Source organism: Pinus tabuliformis, chromosome 4_2 (assembly GCF_031772625.1).
Source record: "Pinus tabuliformis cultivar Carrire ecotype Pingquan chromosome 4_2, CPIR1, whole genome shotgun sequence".
Lineage (NCBI taxonomy): Eukaryota > Viridiplantae > Streptophyta > Pinopsida > Pinales > Pinaceae > Pinus > Pinus tabuliformis.
In genome coordinates this window covers 1,139,146,631-1,139,162,540 of record NC_142304.1, presented here as the reverse complement: position 1 = coordinate 1,139,162,540, position 15,910 = coordinate 1,139,146,631, and the positions used below count along the sequence as shown (strand labels likewise).

General features: G+C 40.7%; 1 protein-coding gene across 2 annotated transcripts in view; it reads right to left on the bottom strand.

The window, feature by feature from the left end:
* Positions 1–238: 238 nt before the first annotated feature.
* LOC149173687 (Myb domain protein) overlaps positions 239–15,910 on the bottom strand; it is a 101,307-nt gene continuing 85,635 nt past the window's right edge. Inside the window, exons 2-4 of one of the 2 annotated variants that reach the window (XM_089424698.1) lie at positions 1,896–2,003; positions 1,040–1,104; positions 239–867 (exon numbers count right to left, since the gene is read on the bottom strand). In XM_089424698.1, the coding sequence (XP_089280824.1) occupies positions 825–867; positions 1,040–1,104; positions 1,896–2,003 (216 nt within the window). In that variant the 3' untranslated portion in view covers positions 239–824. Of the gene's footprint in view, positions 897–1,039; positions 1,105–1,895; positions 2,004–15,910 lie in introns of both variants that reach the window. The other variant, XM_089424697.1, reaches the window with a different exon arrangement.

Below are 15,910 nucleotides of genomic sequence, written 5' to 3'. Positions count from 1 at the left end.
AGAACTTGACAATGTCTTCTGCATCGGTTAGCTCATGATTATTTACCAACCCCAACAATTAGTCAATTGACTGTCATATTAATATTGATCTTATTGCCTACTTAAGAAGGAAAAGTATCCCTTTGATGTTCATTTTCAAATGCAAATGTACAATGTGTAGCCTTAATCCTCGGCCTTTTCTTCATAAGGGACAACGATTTAGAGGACTTGGAAGGACTGACGTGAATCAGCACAAATGTCTTTCAACCATTGATTTCATTAACAAAGCAAAAACACCACAATATTTGTCAGGGACATTTTCCAAATAGATTCCAACACAGGATGATGTCTATCAAGTGGTTGTTTTTTATTCTCAAGCAAGCCATTCTCAGCATAGGATCGATTTATTCTAAAGTTTAAATTTAACAAACTTCTGAAAAACAAATTACAAAGAGTATCAGTAAGCTGCTTTTACAATTGTAGAATTACAAAAGGTTCTGGTTCCTATAGAAGACCTGATTACAAACAAATGACTAGACCACCTACGTGATACCTATTCTCAAACTGGACTAGAGTCTATCTAACATTCCATGAAACCTTTGTAGCAACTAAAGGCACTAAGTACACTTTAATACAGTTAAACATGACACAGAACCTAAACTCCTTCCATGGTAAAGAGAAATCAACTCTCTTTGCTGCTGCCAGAAACAACCGCAGTGATGCCACTTAAGTGCCTCTTCGACTTGATAACAAAGTAAACTTCACTGTATTATTTTCTCCTTTGAGGATCTCGACTAAGATTATACTTCCTTAGAATTTTGATGTAATCCTTCATCAGCGTAAATTTATTGATACCCAGATTGTAAAGGTAGTCCCATGTGTAGATTCCTGTGTTGTGCAGATCATCGAAGGTTATTCTGATGTAAGACATGACATCAACATCAGAAAGAGAAAAATATAGTAATATATCCTAACACATTCCTGCTTTAAATAACAAATATTATATAAGACACTGTTTTTGGTGGTCATCCATACAAATAAATTAGTTCAAGAGGGATACCTTATGCCATAATTGCCTACTTGTTCTACTGACATGATACCAACATGCCGTCTCCCAGTTATTACCTGACAGGACAATCGACAAAAGCATTGAATCTGAAGGTTGATTGGGATTGAAAATTAATCGAAGAGTCGAACATACCTCAAACCTTGAAATGTATAAAGTAGGAAAGACCAGAACCAATGAGCTATTACCACTCTAGGACAATCCTTATACCAAACGGTTACTCTACAGTCAGCTTTCCAAATAACTATACATGAAATACTATGTAGTATGGATTGTCTAAATACTGTTGCCTTTTGCAAAAGTTCAGATCTGTCTACCGGTATCTTCAAATCTTAGGCAGAATTCCAGGGATAAGAACAATTCAAAGAACTGAAAAATAGTGCAAGAAGTGCCAAGAAAAATAGAAGTGTTCACAGAGAGTTATCAACACCCTTCATCAATAGCAAATTATCTTCATAATGACGTGACACAGTACTCGACCATTAAACATTTGAATGGCAAAATTATCTTCATTATGAAGTGACACAATACTCGACCATTAAACATTTGAATGGCAATTTTACGACAGTTCACATCATTTTTTGAGTCTCAAAGATTGTAAAGCTTCGTATCTTATGGTCTACAATAATTATATTCTTGGAAAATTTGAGAAAGAATAGTCTCGAGGCTCACGTGGAAGAAAATCAGAAGTCAGTACTTATTCTAAAACCATATCTTTTCTCACTAATGAATTTCAGGTCCATTGATACAAAGTCCAAGAGAATTTATCACATTATATGAGAAAACCTGGATATTTGATAAGCAGCACATAGTTTCATCCTTTTAGAATGGTATCATAGCTAAGTCTTACTTTTTCACCCTGTATGGTTCGAATCTTGCTGTCAGCGGCTGGACTTTGAACTCGAAGAAACTCAGCAGAAAAAGAGAATCTGCTTGCATCATCGAATTCCACTTCTGCCTGCATATACGATTGTCAAACCTTACCCCTTAAATAGTGTAGAAAACCACAAAATATCGTAATGCAAATAATTCTTTTCAACTTTAGCAGTGCCTTATGTTAGCCGAGCATATTTATTTTTTAAGCTAGTCTTTATTATTTGTTGGATTCGATTATGGTCTGCTGGATTCTACTATGGTTGTTGATGCCTGCACCTGTGAGAAGCCACTTATTATATGTTGGATTCGACTATGGATATTGATATTTGCTTCTGTAAGAAGCCACTTATTGTCTGCTAGAATCTACTATGATTGTCAATGATTGCTTTTGTGAAGTCAATGTTGAAGTCTATTATTGTCTATTGATAGTTGTTGATGTTTGCTTCTGAGAGAAGCCTTGGCTGAAGCTGAATGAACAGTTGAATGTTGTTGTTTGTTGAAATGTTTGATAAAGTACCGAGAACCATCGTGGCTACATTTTTGCTATTGAACTGGTTTGATGATGTTTATGTGGAGAAACTGGAATGGCTAAGAATATCTTTACGAGGGAGCATTGATTACATAGCATCATGATTCCTCCCGTAGGTTGTGTTAGTGTCTATGAGTCACCAGTTATCAAATGTACTCTTCCATGTGTTGATAGGGTCCTAGGTCAAATTTTTATAGTTTCAAATGAGTTTTCAAATAAAATTTGATCATTGGTTAGTATGTCTAGGTATATTACTGCTCCCATCATTTCATGGTCACAAAATGCCATCTTGGTCATGCCATCACTCCTTGTGATAGGTCATCAGTAAAGTGTCTTGATCACCATTTCACTCATCATCTCATGGTCATTCATACTGCAAGGTACAAAGGTCCAAATCATCAGTTTGTAAATCCATTAGGTGTCATTATTAGGTCAAGTCATCAAAAAGAGTCATGTCATCACCTAGGTCATCATTATGGGAGTAGTAATTAGGGAAAATGTTCTAAAATGATTCCTAAAGTACATTTTGATCCTTATGAAGATGTAACTATGCATACTAAAGTTGTAAAGCTGTAGTACACTAGCTTATCATTTCATTTTTCAAAAAGACAAGTGGTGTCACATCATGACCCAATGAAAAAATCAACTTCCAGCCTATAAAAAGACCAACAAAGCACACCAGTTGCTCATTTCACTCTCATGAAGCATTTCTCCACCATCAAAGTGCACTCTAGCCACCAAAGCATCAAATTTTTGCCTCCAAGTCAGCTATTCTCCTCCTTCGCCGCGCTTCTGGCAGCCTTCGTTGCGTTTCTGGCAGAACGCTACGCTTTTGAAGAGGGAGACAAATCAGCCATCACAGAGGTTTTCTTCAACAACTACAGGTTCTAAAACCTCCTTGGCAAGTAAGTGGACCTCCATCACTCCTCCTTTCATAAATTTTCTCACAAAAAGTCAGTGAAACACCCTCTCCTAGGGTTTCGCTGTGCTTTTGGTTTCTAGGGCATTTTGTTTCATTGCAGTGATAAAACCCTCACATTTTCTGCTCAATCACTCTCCCCTACACTTTATTTACCTCCCCTTAGTGTTTCCCATACCTATTCCCCTCATCTCCCTCACTTTCCCATAAACCCTAGCCTATGCTACACTTCTTGACAATTTCCTAGGCTAGGACTGTATTTTGAAGCTTTCTACCCCTTCCCCTCACTCATTCCCAAAAATTTCACTTCCCTACACTCCCTAACACATATCCCTATCCTCCCAAATTTCCCCATAAATTTAGACAAACCCTAACCTCTTCATTCCCTTCCCTCTACAAAACAATGCCAAATCCCCTGTTTTCCCAAGTCAAACCCTATCTTTCCTCCTTGTGAGCTAGGGTTTTACCGTGGAGACTGGAACCAGTGACACTGAGAAGAAAAAGTACAATGGAGGGAAAATTTCTAGGTATGAGCCCACTCAGGTCCAAGAAATCATGGCCTCACCTTTCATCAAGAAATCTTTCCAAGATGTAGGTTGCCTAGTTTTCCGTGAGAAGATTTAAGAAGTAGGTTCCAATGCCAAGTTGACAAGCCTCTTTGCCACCAACTTTAGGAGGGATAAGGCCAACATAGCAGGGGTTGACTTCACCATTTCAGCAGATGCCATTGCCATAGCCACTAGAATCCCTAACCATGGAGAAATCTAGTTCAAAGGGATGGATCTAGATATTGAGAACTACACAGCATTCTTAAAGCCACCCTACAAGAATGCTCCCAAACACATTTTTCCCTTCAGACAATTGCTTGACAAGTATGCTCCTTTAATGAAGATGATCATGAAGTACTTTACCTGTGAGGGTAGGTTTTCAAGGCTATACCAGTATCACATAAGACTACTCATGCATTTCACAGCCATCAAACCTCTTAACCTACCTCATTACCTATACAAAAGCCTGGTCAAGATGACAGAGAAGGTACAAAGCAAAGGGAAAGATCACCAAGCAAACCTATTTCATCATAGCTTGGTCAAAATTATTGTTTTGCATCAGTTGTCACAAGTCAACTTATCTTGGGAGGCATTCATGCAGTCAGCTTTTCTTTTCCCTACTACTAGTCAACCTAGCAGTCAAAGTTCACCATTGGAAAGATCACCAAGACCTCAAGAAGTTGACTCTACAAGAAAAATAGTGACAAGGACACCTATGACAGAGGTGACAAAAACATATAGTAGAGGTAAGAGACTTTTGTTTGCTCATGATAGTGTAGAAAGAGTTAAGCCTCCTACTGTTCGACAAGAAGCATCAAGACATCACCATGATGCACCTTTGCATGAAGAAGAACAGGTACATTTTGATACTCACATGGCAGACCTAGAAGGGCATGAGAAAGATAAGTCACCTGAGCAAATCATCCAAGAGAAAGAGGCAGAAATCAGAGAGTTTAAGGATGACTTGGCAAAAGCAAACTTCATGATTGCATTCTTACAGCAAGAGAATAAGCAACTTAAGGTAAATCAGTTTTTGCTTTCTAAACCTAGGGTTGATTTGGTGGCAAATGATGATAAAGGTAAGAGTGTGATAGATGTTGAGCAGCTTGAAGATAAGGGCCTCAAATCAAGCCAAGGAGGCCAAAGACTAGAGGACTGAAAAGAAAGGAAGCACTAGGGAGTGAGCCATCTCCTCCACTAGGTCAGCAAGACATTGAAGGCACCATTGCAGCAGAATTTGAAAAGGACAGAGTATTGGCTACACAGAGCCAATGAACACTTGGAGATGCTTTTGAAGAAGGCCAACAAGGACACCAAGCTTCAGAGACACATGGCCATGCACTACTACATCAGGAACTGGATCAACAAGATTAAGGTTTGAAATTTGAAAAAGACACTGAAGAAAACCCTAATCAAGCTAAGAAAGAGGCACAACCTTGATTTGTTTGTTGATGCATCTTTGATTGCCTAACCTATTATTCACTAACTTAAAGGAGCAAGTTAGAGGCAATTTTGAAGAATTTTTGCAAATTTTTTAGTTTTTGTGCATTTTTGCAAATTCTGGCAATTTCATACTACTTTTTCCCAGGGGCACTAAATGAGGAAAAACTTAGATGGTTGGATAGATTATGCCCTGTACATATCAAATATATACTTGGGTTGCCATGTCAGGTTGCAGTTTCAGGGAAAAAGTCAAAATACATGCTAAAAATCATGTTTCTGCCACATTTTTGACCCCCTCACTGCGCTTCTGGAGTAGTCTTTGGAAAAGTGATTTTTAGCCGCCTTGGAGAGTTGTTTTTGCATGCTTGAAAGTTCTAAGGATAAGTAGACATCCCAGGCTTTCCAGATCTACCTTTAGTTCAGCAAATGGATGAAGAAAAGTCACTCAAAAGTGCCCTCAAACTATTCGTTGTGCTTCTTTCAAATTCGATGCACTTCTGTCAGCAAGTGAAATTTTCAAGTTTGGCTTGGTCAAAGTCAAGTTTTGTGATGTAATTTCTCTTCTAAGGTTTTCTTATGATGTAATTGAGCTTGTAAATATCAAATTAGTGTAGATTCCTACTCATTAATGCTTGTAAAAGTCAATTAAGTTGGTTTTAGTCTAAACAGAGAGTTGGTTTCTAACCTCCCTAGTCTTAGTTATGGTTGGAGATATTCTTGTAAACAGTTCCTATGATGGTGGATTTGACCCCTGAGAGGGGGAAAGTGGTTTTTGATCTATATGTAGCCTGATCTAAGTCATAGATAGGGCCGGACATTTGAGAGTGAGAGGCTTGGAGATAGTGTACACTTTGCAGGAATAATACTAGCAGTTGCAATTATTATCTTGGGATTCTTGTGGTATGCTTTTGTGATAGTGTTTTTTCCTCTGTTTTATCATCAAATAAGTTTATGCTCATTTTGATCCTTCCTTATTTCAACCCTATACCACAATGACAACTCCAATATGTCATTGATCATACCTACCTTGCCCCATTGTATCTCTGCAACTGATCTTTAGAAACCCTGACCTAGTTCCCAGACCCATGACCCTGGTCCAGCAAACCCTAAATTCAAACCCTATTGAGTTGAATATCTAGCCTAAGATCTATTTTCCCTCCCAGTCATTTTATTGGTTGTGAGATTGCAGAGAGAGCCCTCTCTAATTTGGTAGGGCTAGCTACCAAATCCAAAGTTGGTTTGAAGTTACCTCCATCGGTCTCCTTTCTCGGCCTTGGGACATTGAGGAGTGCTAACAGGTTGTGCGCCGCGAGACCTTGTGGTCCAGGAGATGCATTTGTGATTCCTCTCGTAGGTTGTGTGCTCTGAGACCTTTAGGAGATGCATTTTTTATTCCTCCTGTAGGTTGTGTTGTCACGACCTTTTGGTCTGGGAGATGCATTGACTTGATGATTCCTCCCTTGTGTGTTGTGAGACCTTATGGTCAGGGAGATGCATTAATTTGGTGATTCCTCACTTAGATTGTGCATCGTGAGACCTTGTGGTCGAGGAGATGCATTGAGATGATTTGGATGCTATGTATCTTTCCTTATGATGAGACTGATGATCTCTCCCTTAGGATATGTGTTGTGAGACCTATGGATTGGTCGGGGAGACTGCATTGAAGAATGTAACTAGGTTCAGTCTTCATAAGTATATTTGAGTCATTATGTAATGTACTTGTCAAAAGAATAAAGAAAAGAAATTTTTAATATTGTATCAATTACTTATTAAAGCATGGGTTTCACACTTGGGTCATCATTATATTAGTCAAAGTCCCCATTGTGGACTCCTAGGATTAATATTGAGTCAATAGAGTCATTGTACAATTAAAGAGACCCTTCTTAAGCTTTGGAATCATGTAAAAAGGTTTATTATTGAATTAATATGATTCATGTAACCTCCACACGAAGTCGGCCTAATGGAGATCAAGTTGGCCTAAAGGACACCTATTTGACCTCACCTGGAGCCTATAAAAGGAAGGAGATCGAGTTCATTTGGAGCATCTCATCTCAAGCTAGTTCGATATCTCTCTAGAAGCCAGAAAAAGTGCGAAGTGGATCAAGGAAGCCAAAAGGAGTGCCAATTGGGTCAAGGTCAAAGAGAAGGAAGAAATCGAAGTTTTGGTGCTACTTTCTCTCTCTTTCATGCCCTAGTTTGGGAGCTTGAAGTCTTCCTAGTGTTTTTGCTGCTAGCTGTTGCCTGATGTCATAAGTTGCTGCACAGAGGAAGTTGTTGGGGTGGAAGTGTTGCTGCAAAGGGGTCGAAGATCTGGAAGGGCTGACTTGGTGTGGAGGGAAGGTTTGGTCTATGTCTAGGTTGAGGAGTCTCAAAGAAAAACAATTGAAGGAAGAGAATTTTTGGCAGGGTTTTCCCCTCAAGGGGGGTTTTTCCCTGGCATAGTGCCTACATCTTGTGTCTTGTGTTTTTGTGATCTTCATACACACTTAATATGGTAATTGTTTGATAAAATATAAGATAATAAAGAAGTAAAAGAAGCCAACATAACTCACAAGTAATTATCAAAAAAGAGGAATCAATCCCTAATCTACTTGCATTGATTTCTCAACATGGTATCAGAGCTAAGGTCAGGAAAAGTTGAAGATCACTTTGTTGGCTCAAAAGAAATGGACATGGATTCTGCCTCTTTGATAAACTATATGAGAATGGGTATCAACATTGTCGGAAGTCGGATCAAGAAGGACATCCACTACTTATTCAACAAGGTCAAAAGTCAAGGGTTCTTGGCTGCTTTTACAGGTTCTCTTAGTGATGACAATCCATGGATCATTGATAGTGGAGCATCAAGGCACATGACAGGGGAATCATCCTCTCATACAATGGAATTGGGAGATAACAAAAGCTAAGAAGCCTGGGATCAACATCATTAAAAGTTGGAGAATGGAACTAAGGTGAAGAAGGTGTTGGAAATACTGAGAGGGGGGTGAATCGGTATTTCTTTTCAATTGTTATTTTTACCAATTAGATTCTTCACAATTTAATCAGAGAAATGTATAATAATGATTTTATTAAGTATAGAAAAGATTGAATACAATAAATGATGAATATTTGCCAAGAACCAACTTGGACTTGATGAGGCTCCGACCTCTAGGGCTTCGACCCTATCTTATCCAAGGCTCCAACCTTGTGTTTAGGAGCACCAACTCCAAGGACAACAATCCTGCTGTTTTTTTTTATTAGAGAATGTAAATTGTACTTACTTGACTGTCATCAATGAAACTCTTCACTGTCTTCTTCGTTCAATTACTCCCAAAATTACTTCACTTTACTTCATCAATCCCACTGCCCAAGAGAGGGTTCTTTGCCTATTCAAAAGTATTGTGCCACTGTTTACTGTTTATTATTCACTGTCAAGTAGAGGAATTATTCCACTATCCTTTTCTCAAGCTATCTCTAAGTCCATAGTTCAAGTATATTGCAATTGCTGCCCAATTCGAAAGTGAGAACACTTTTGCCTAGTTCGACAATACTTCTGCACAGTTTGGGTAAGCACTACTCCATCTATTGGTCAATGCTCTGAAACAGTCCGAAGAGAGGGCTCATCTTAGTCATCCAAGGTGGCACAGTCATCCGAGGTGTGAAAGGCACAGAGAAGCATAGTTTTGAATAACCCGAGGTCTGGAATGAAACCCAAACCTTACTGTAATAAACCCGAGATGTAAAGATTGTTACTGCAATAGCTAGAGATGTATGCATGTTACTATAATAGTCCGAGATGCTAACACCTTGCCACAGATGTATGCCTTGTCTCTGCAATAGCCTGAGATGCTAACATCCTGCCACAGTCCCAGGACATCTGCCTCATTCGAAGGTGCAGGAGCTATCTTAAATGTCTGACCAGTCCGAGAGAGAGAAACAACCTTAGTCCGAGTTCAGTCTTCAACCAACAGTCCAAAAAAGTAAGTTGCTTTGTGCCCTTAATCTCTTTTATCTGAGTTCACGAGTTGTGAACTACTTTCCTCCTGTCCTGTGTTGTATTTCAGATGAGTGGGATGAAGAAGTGATGTCCAAGCACCCTATATATAGTGTTTTTAGTGCTAATGCGAAGAGACACGACTCCTATAAGCAGGCCGACATGAGAGGCCAAGTACAGGTCGGCTCCATAAATGAATAATTACATTTTGACTTAAAAAATCGATTTCTCTCTAACCACTGGGAGTTTCAAGGCATGTAAGGGCTCGTTTGAAAGAGGAAACAATCCTCTTTCAGATGGTATAAGGATCATCGTGAAGGAATGTCTCTAAGATGGTGAAAAACATTTTTTAATGTGACTGGCCTTAAAAGTTTAGTGCAGAATAGAGAGCTCAACAGATATATATTTCATCAATGACAATTATTGACCAACAGAAGGAGGAAAAAGACAGTTTAAGGATCTATTGAAATTAATCTAAGGAAACTCAAAAAGTTGATTAAAGAATCACATAAGGAGACCTTATAAGGAAAGAAGCTTACTATCTTCAAGGACAATGTCTAACACAATAAAGGAAGAGAACAAATTAAAACAATCATTCAATGCTTGAAAGAAGAGGATAGATCTCATCCTCGAAAAGAATAAAGTCTTGGATCTAGTAAAAGGAAAAGTGAAGAAGTCTACAAAGAAATCTAGAAGCCTAAAGGGCCAAGAAAGAAGGGACAGGGATCAAGCAAACTTTGCCAAAGAATTTTCACCAAAGAAGAACATGATGGAAGGACTCGATGTCAAAGACCTATTTTCTAGGAACACTTAGGGACTCTATCCCTTGCACCCCTCAGCCTTGGAAGGAGCCCTTACCAACATCCAAAGATAAGTATCTTACTACTTTTATCGTCTTTTATATTTGGTTTCACTTACTTATCTAAGCTTGTTTATATTAAATACTAATCACATTTCTAGTCATATTTTTTAGAAAACATTTGTTGAATACTCAAGGAACATGGAAGAAGGCTTCACAAAACAAACCATTGGAACTACAAGGTTTGTTAAGAAACAAGAGGTATGTTTTTGTTAGTTTTTGGTAGCATCGGAAGTACTCTAGCCTTGAAAATTGGTGGAGAGGCTAAGGCACATGAGTTCTAAAGAACTCAGAAACCATTTGGTGAAATTCCACCTAGATTGTATTTTATTACAATAGTTAATATTTTTAATGGAGTTCCTAAGTCTAAACTTAGGGAAATTAAAACATTAAAGGGTATTAATCAAAATATGGGTGAGAATGATCTAGAAGGCGGATCAAGTCATGTTTTAATCTTAGTTGTTGATTAGAGACTTAATCTTGGTCGTTGAAGACTCAACAGGAAAAGTATAAAATGGAGGCTTGGGGTTCATTTGGAAATACACGTAGAGAGATAGAGAAAATCGGTTTTCTAAAGTGAGAATTTCTCAGGAGGAAAATCGATTGGGGAGATCTTGTAGCTGAGGGGCAAAGAGAATCTGGGAGAAGGACTTTCCGGAAAATACAGAACAGAGACGCGGAGAGAGCTTGCAAAGAGGTAGCGCAGTAGCCGGGAGAGCTAACGCAGAAAAGTTGCCTGTCACGCAAAATCCAGAACTGCCGGGAACTGCTGAAATTGCTAGGAACTGCCGGAACAGCCAGGAGAGTTGACGCAGAAGCAGCGCAGTAGCCATGAGAGCTGACGCAGAAAAGCTTCCTGTTAGGCAGAATCCAGAACTGTCAGAACTGCTAGGAATGGAACAGCCGGGAGAGCTGACGCAAAGGGCAGAGAAGGTGACGCAGGGTTGACGCAGAGTCAGCGCAAAAATAGCGAGGTTAGCCAGTCTTGTGCCGGATCAGTGGGAATTCTACCAGGTGAAGTGAGGTAAAACTTACTCAGATTCTCCGCCAATATTTTCTCTGTAAAGAATTGCTAGATGAGCATCCTAGAGTTGTATTCAGATATTTCTCCTGCATAATAACAAACCCTCAGAACTTTTGCACTTGTTTTCCCGCATTGGATTTTTCAGGGAATATTGTGTCCAAAAATAAGTGTGTCCTATGTCTCTTGTTCTTTGCTCTATTTTCTATTTGCTCTATCTTGTTCTTTGCTCTATTTTCTATTTTGTAGAAGTAATTTGCTTTAGTATTCAAAAGAATAACTTGATGAATGTAATTTAAAAATCAAGTAGGTGAAGTAGATTCAAATTTGTTGCAGTAGGGGTTCCTTCGAGTCTAGGAATTTTCACATGGTATCAGAGGATTGATTTTGAAACAGGAAGAGCAAATCCAATGCTGCGCAGTGAAGCCAAAAGTTGCACTTGGCAACAATTCGAATCTCCTTGAAGGGATTGCACAATCCTTGCCGAGAAGCAGATCAGAGGAAATCTCTCTCTGAGTGAGACAACAGAGAGGTACGTTTTCTAGCTCGTGAGTTTGCAGAGGCAGAGGGAGTGACGCAGAGCCTCAACACAGTGTTGAAGGGCACATTTTCTGCCGGGGAAAAAATCCACTAGATAAGAACAAAGACACGTAGAAGGGGAATTTTCTCCTCAAAGAACTTTTTGCCAAAAAGTTCGAATTTTTCACTTGTCGAGCAACAATGCTAAGCAGTGACTAGGAGGAGTCAGTTCGACAGTTGGGTGAGATGGCATCGCATGGGCTCAGAGATCAAGATAGGTTGGAAGGTGCTTCCAACTATGTCATATGGAAGACCAGAATCTTAGTTGTTCTGGAGGAATATAATCCTGAGGCCTACGTCAAAAGTGTTGTAGTTGTCCCTGCTGACAACGATGAAAAGAAGAAGAACAAGGTCGAGCAGGGGAAGGCGAAGAGACTCATTCTCGATGGAGTTCAAGATCATGTGGTCTCACACTTTCAAGGCAAGGATACAGCCCGAGAGATGTGGGAAGCCTTGTCTTCTCTATATGAAGGCTCTTCCTAACAGCGGAAGATGTATTTTTAGCAGAAGTCGCAGCGAACTTTGATGCAAAAAGGAGAAGGGGTGAACCTCTATCTTCAGCGTCTTCAGGACACTAGAGACCATCTTGCTGCAATGGGGTCCACTCCTCAGCCAACCGCGATGGTGACGATAGCCCTGAATGGAGGTCTCGGATGAATGGCAATTTTTTGTCCAAAGCATATTGGGCAGAGAAAAACTGCTTTCATGGGAGGAAATGTGGGCGGTTCTTTAACAGGAGTTAAGGAGGGAACTAGTGAAGGCCAACCTCAGTGGTAGCAGTGGGAGTGGCACAAAGATGAAGGAGGAGGAGGAGAACACAGCTCTAGCATCGAAGGGACAGCAGAAGCCGAAGCGAAAGGAGAACATTTCGAAGGTGAAATGTTTCAGTTGTGGCGAGTTGGGCCACTATGCATCCCAATGTCCTTTGAAGAAAAAGGACAAGTATGAGAAACATCATCCTAAGGCTGCCTCAGCAAATATTGACGACGATGAGTATGCCATGAGTGCCCACACATCTCCAGGCAGGAGACGGGGCGATATTGAGTTGTTGTCGAGAGGATTACATGTGGACAGGATCCTTGAGGAGTCCACCTCTTAGATCAATTCCTTGCTACGGGAGCCCAAAATTCAACAGTAGCGAAATGGACTTAGTGTCAGATGATGCAGTGGATTGTTTGGAGGACAAATGCAGTAGCTTGGGACCAGAGACTGATCAGCACATAGCAAGGTTGGCAGCAATGCAAAAGTTTCAGAGGGTCAGCAGCAGTCAAATTCCAACATTCATTGTATGTTGAACACAGTTAAGTTTAGCTAATTTTGGATGTTTTTCAGTTGCTTCTTGTTAAATTATGGTATGTTCTATGCTTAGAGCAGTTTACTTCTTTTCTTCTTATTAGCCACAAATTAGCAATCACATAAACATAAAGTAAAGCGCAGATAGAACATTAAAAGATCGACAGAAAACAAGCCAAGACAAGAGACACAAGATGTGGCGGCTAGCCAGGGACAAACCCCAATGTGGGGAAACCCTTTGATCAAATCTTCTTTTATCTTCAATAGTTCATCAGAGAGAAATAGTACAATGCAGAATTCTGTAATTTTATAACAGCAGCAGAGAGCCCTAAATCAGCACAGTGAAACTTGGTCAAAACAGCCCCCGATTGACTTCTAGTCAACTTGAAGAACTCGGTCTTCAATAGTTGTCTTTAGCAGCCCAAAACAGTCCACAAATCTCAGTCAAACAACAGTCAACACTTGGTCAAACTCTGGTCAAGCCTGCAGCAGCTCCTTAACAGTCAACATTGGTCAAAGGGGTGGTCAAAACTGGTCAAAGTTGTTGAACAGAACTGCGGCTAGCCTAGGAGAGGCTGCCCAACCCAATCCTCAGTCAAGAAAGCCTCCACGCTGGTCAATGCTATCCAATATACCCACCTGCAGCTAGGTCAACTCAAGTCAACGCTGCCTTAACTAGAAATCTGTGTCTTCCTTTTTCAGCCACACGTGTGAGAGAGAGAGGCTCATCTAATGCGTAGGAGAGAGAGAAGATGAGTGATGAGATGAGTTGCAAATGACTCAACCTCTCTTCTATTTATATGAAACACTGGGCATGTGTGCCACACACTTAGCTGTTGGCCGACCTTGACAATTTGTCAAGTAATTAGAAATAAATTCATATCTCCATAAATACTTGTCGGAATCAGATGATCTTTAGATCAATCCTACACCTCTCGACGAGAGGAATCTAGGAAAAATATCAGCAACCATAAATAAGGTGACCCACATGGAGTTTGGCCCTAGTTGCCAATTTTAACACTCCCTCTCAACTAGGGAGAACTCCATCTGCAATCCGTCTGACCATCGCTACTATCCCAGCCATCAAATGCACTGCCCTGCACAACTTGGTCCTGCTCTGCTCTGCTCGAACTATGAAGAAGAAGAAATGATCAAGGATGTATCATACCATCCTCCACTGACCCGAAGTCAGTCTCAGAGTGTGTCATAACACTCTCACTGATCCCAGATCAATGGAGGTCATCCTAGCATAGGGAGTATGGTAGATACAACGATGCGTCCATCGATAGTACTACTATGGTCCCTAGCCTCATTTCCCTGCTCATTGATTAAATGAGAGATACTTCCCATGAGTCCCAGACTTCATGGGTAGGATGCCTCGACAGGAGAACTAATCATCCTGTCCACAGGAGAACGAATCATCTTGTCCAATAGACGCCACGGAGAACTAATCATCCTGACCCACAAGAGAACTAATCATCTTGTTCCATAGTCGTCACGGAGAACTAATCGTCCTAGCCCACAGTAGAACTAATCATCCTGTTCCACAATCGCCACAGAGAACTAGTCATCCTGGCCCACAGGAGAATTAATCATCCTGTTCCACAGTCGCCAATCATCTTGTTCCACAGTCGCCATGGAGAACTAATCATCCTAGCCCACAGGAGAACTAATCATCCTGTTCCACAGTCACCACGGGGTGTCACAAGGGAAGGTTGAACCTTTCACCCTGTACATAGTGCACCACCAGGGGATGTTGAGTCGCCCTGTGCTCACATGTCGCTCCAAGAAGTACCCCGCGCCCCTCTGGAGCTCTCAGAGCTCAATACATCATACTCGACCCTCATAAGAGGGTCTCTGAACAACATCAAGTCGTTCTCGGAAAGTCAAGAATTTGACCTTTCCCAGGGGCTTTGTCAAAATGTCGGCGACCTATTCATCTGTACCGATATGTTGGAGCCTTATTGCTCCCCGCTGCACCATATCTCGAATATAGTGGTACCTGTTATCGATATGCTTGGAGCGATCATGAAATATGAGATTCTCTGATAAACGAATCCCGCTCTAGTTGTCACACAGGATCACGGTGGTATCCAATGTAAATCCAAACAGCTCACTGAAGAGCTTTCGCAGCCAAACTGCCTCACAGGAGGCCATACTAACGGCAATGTACTCTGCCTCAGCGGTGCTTAAAGCCACCAACTTCTGCTTCCTGCTCATCCAAGATATCGAGGCAGATCCCAAAGAGAAACAACACTCGGAAGTGCTCTTTCAATCCACCACACTACCTGCCCAATCAGCTTCAATATATCCAAGTAATCTCACATCTTCAACAGTGTATCTCAACCCATGAGTGATCGTGCCACGAAGATATCTCAACAGATTCTTGGCACCAATCCAATGTGTGTGGTGAGACTCAACCATATGTTGACTCAACGTGTTGACTGCAAAGCATATATCCGGACGGGAGTTCACCAAGGACATCAATGCTCCGACGAGTTGACGATACTCGGTAGCATTTCGTAAAATAGGTCCGACATCACTACCGCTTAACTTCTTGAAGTCAAGCTCCATGGGGGTAGTTACGGGCTTGCAATCCACCATACCGAATCTCTCCAATATCTTCATCACATATTTTCCTTGAGATAGGAAAATCTCCCCTGGCTTCTACCAGACTTCTAGTCCTAGGAAATAGTGCATCAGTCCTAGGTCCTTCATTTCAAACTCAAAAGCCAACCCCCTTTTACATTTGTGAATGAGAGGGTTTGCCCCTGTTAAAAAGAGGTCGTCAACATACAACACCAGTATGAGAGGATTGTCATCTT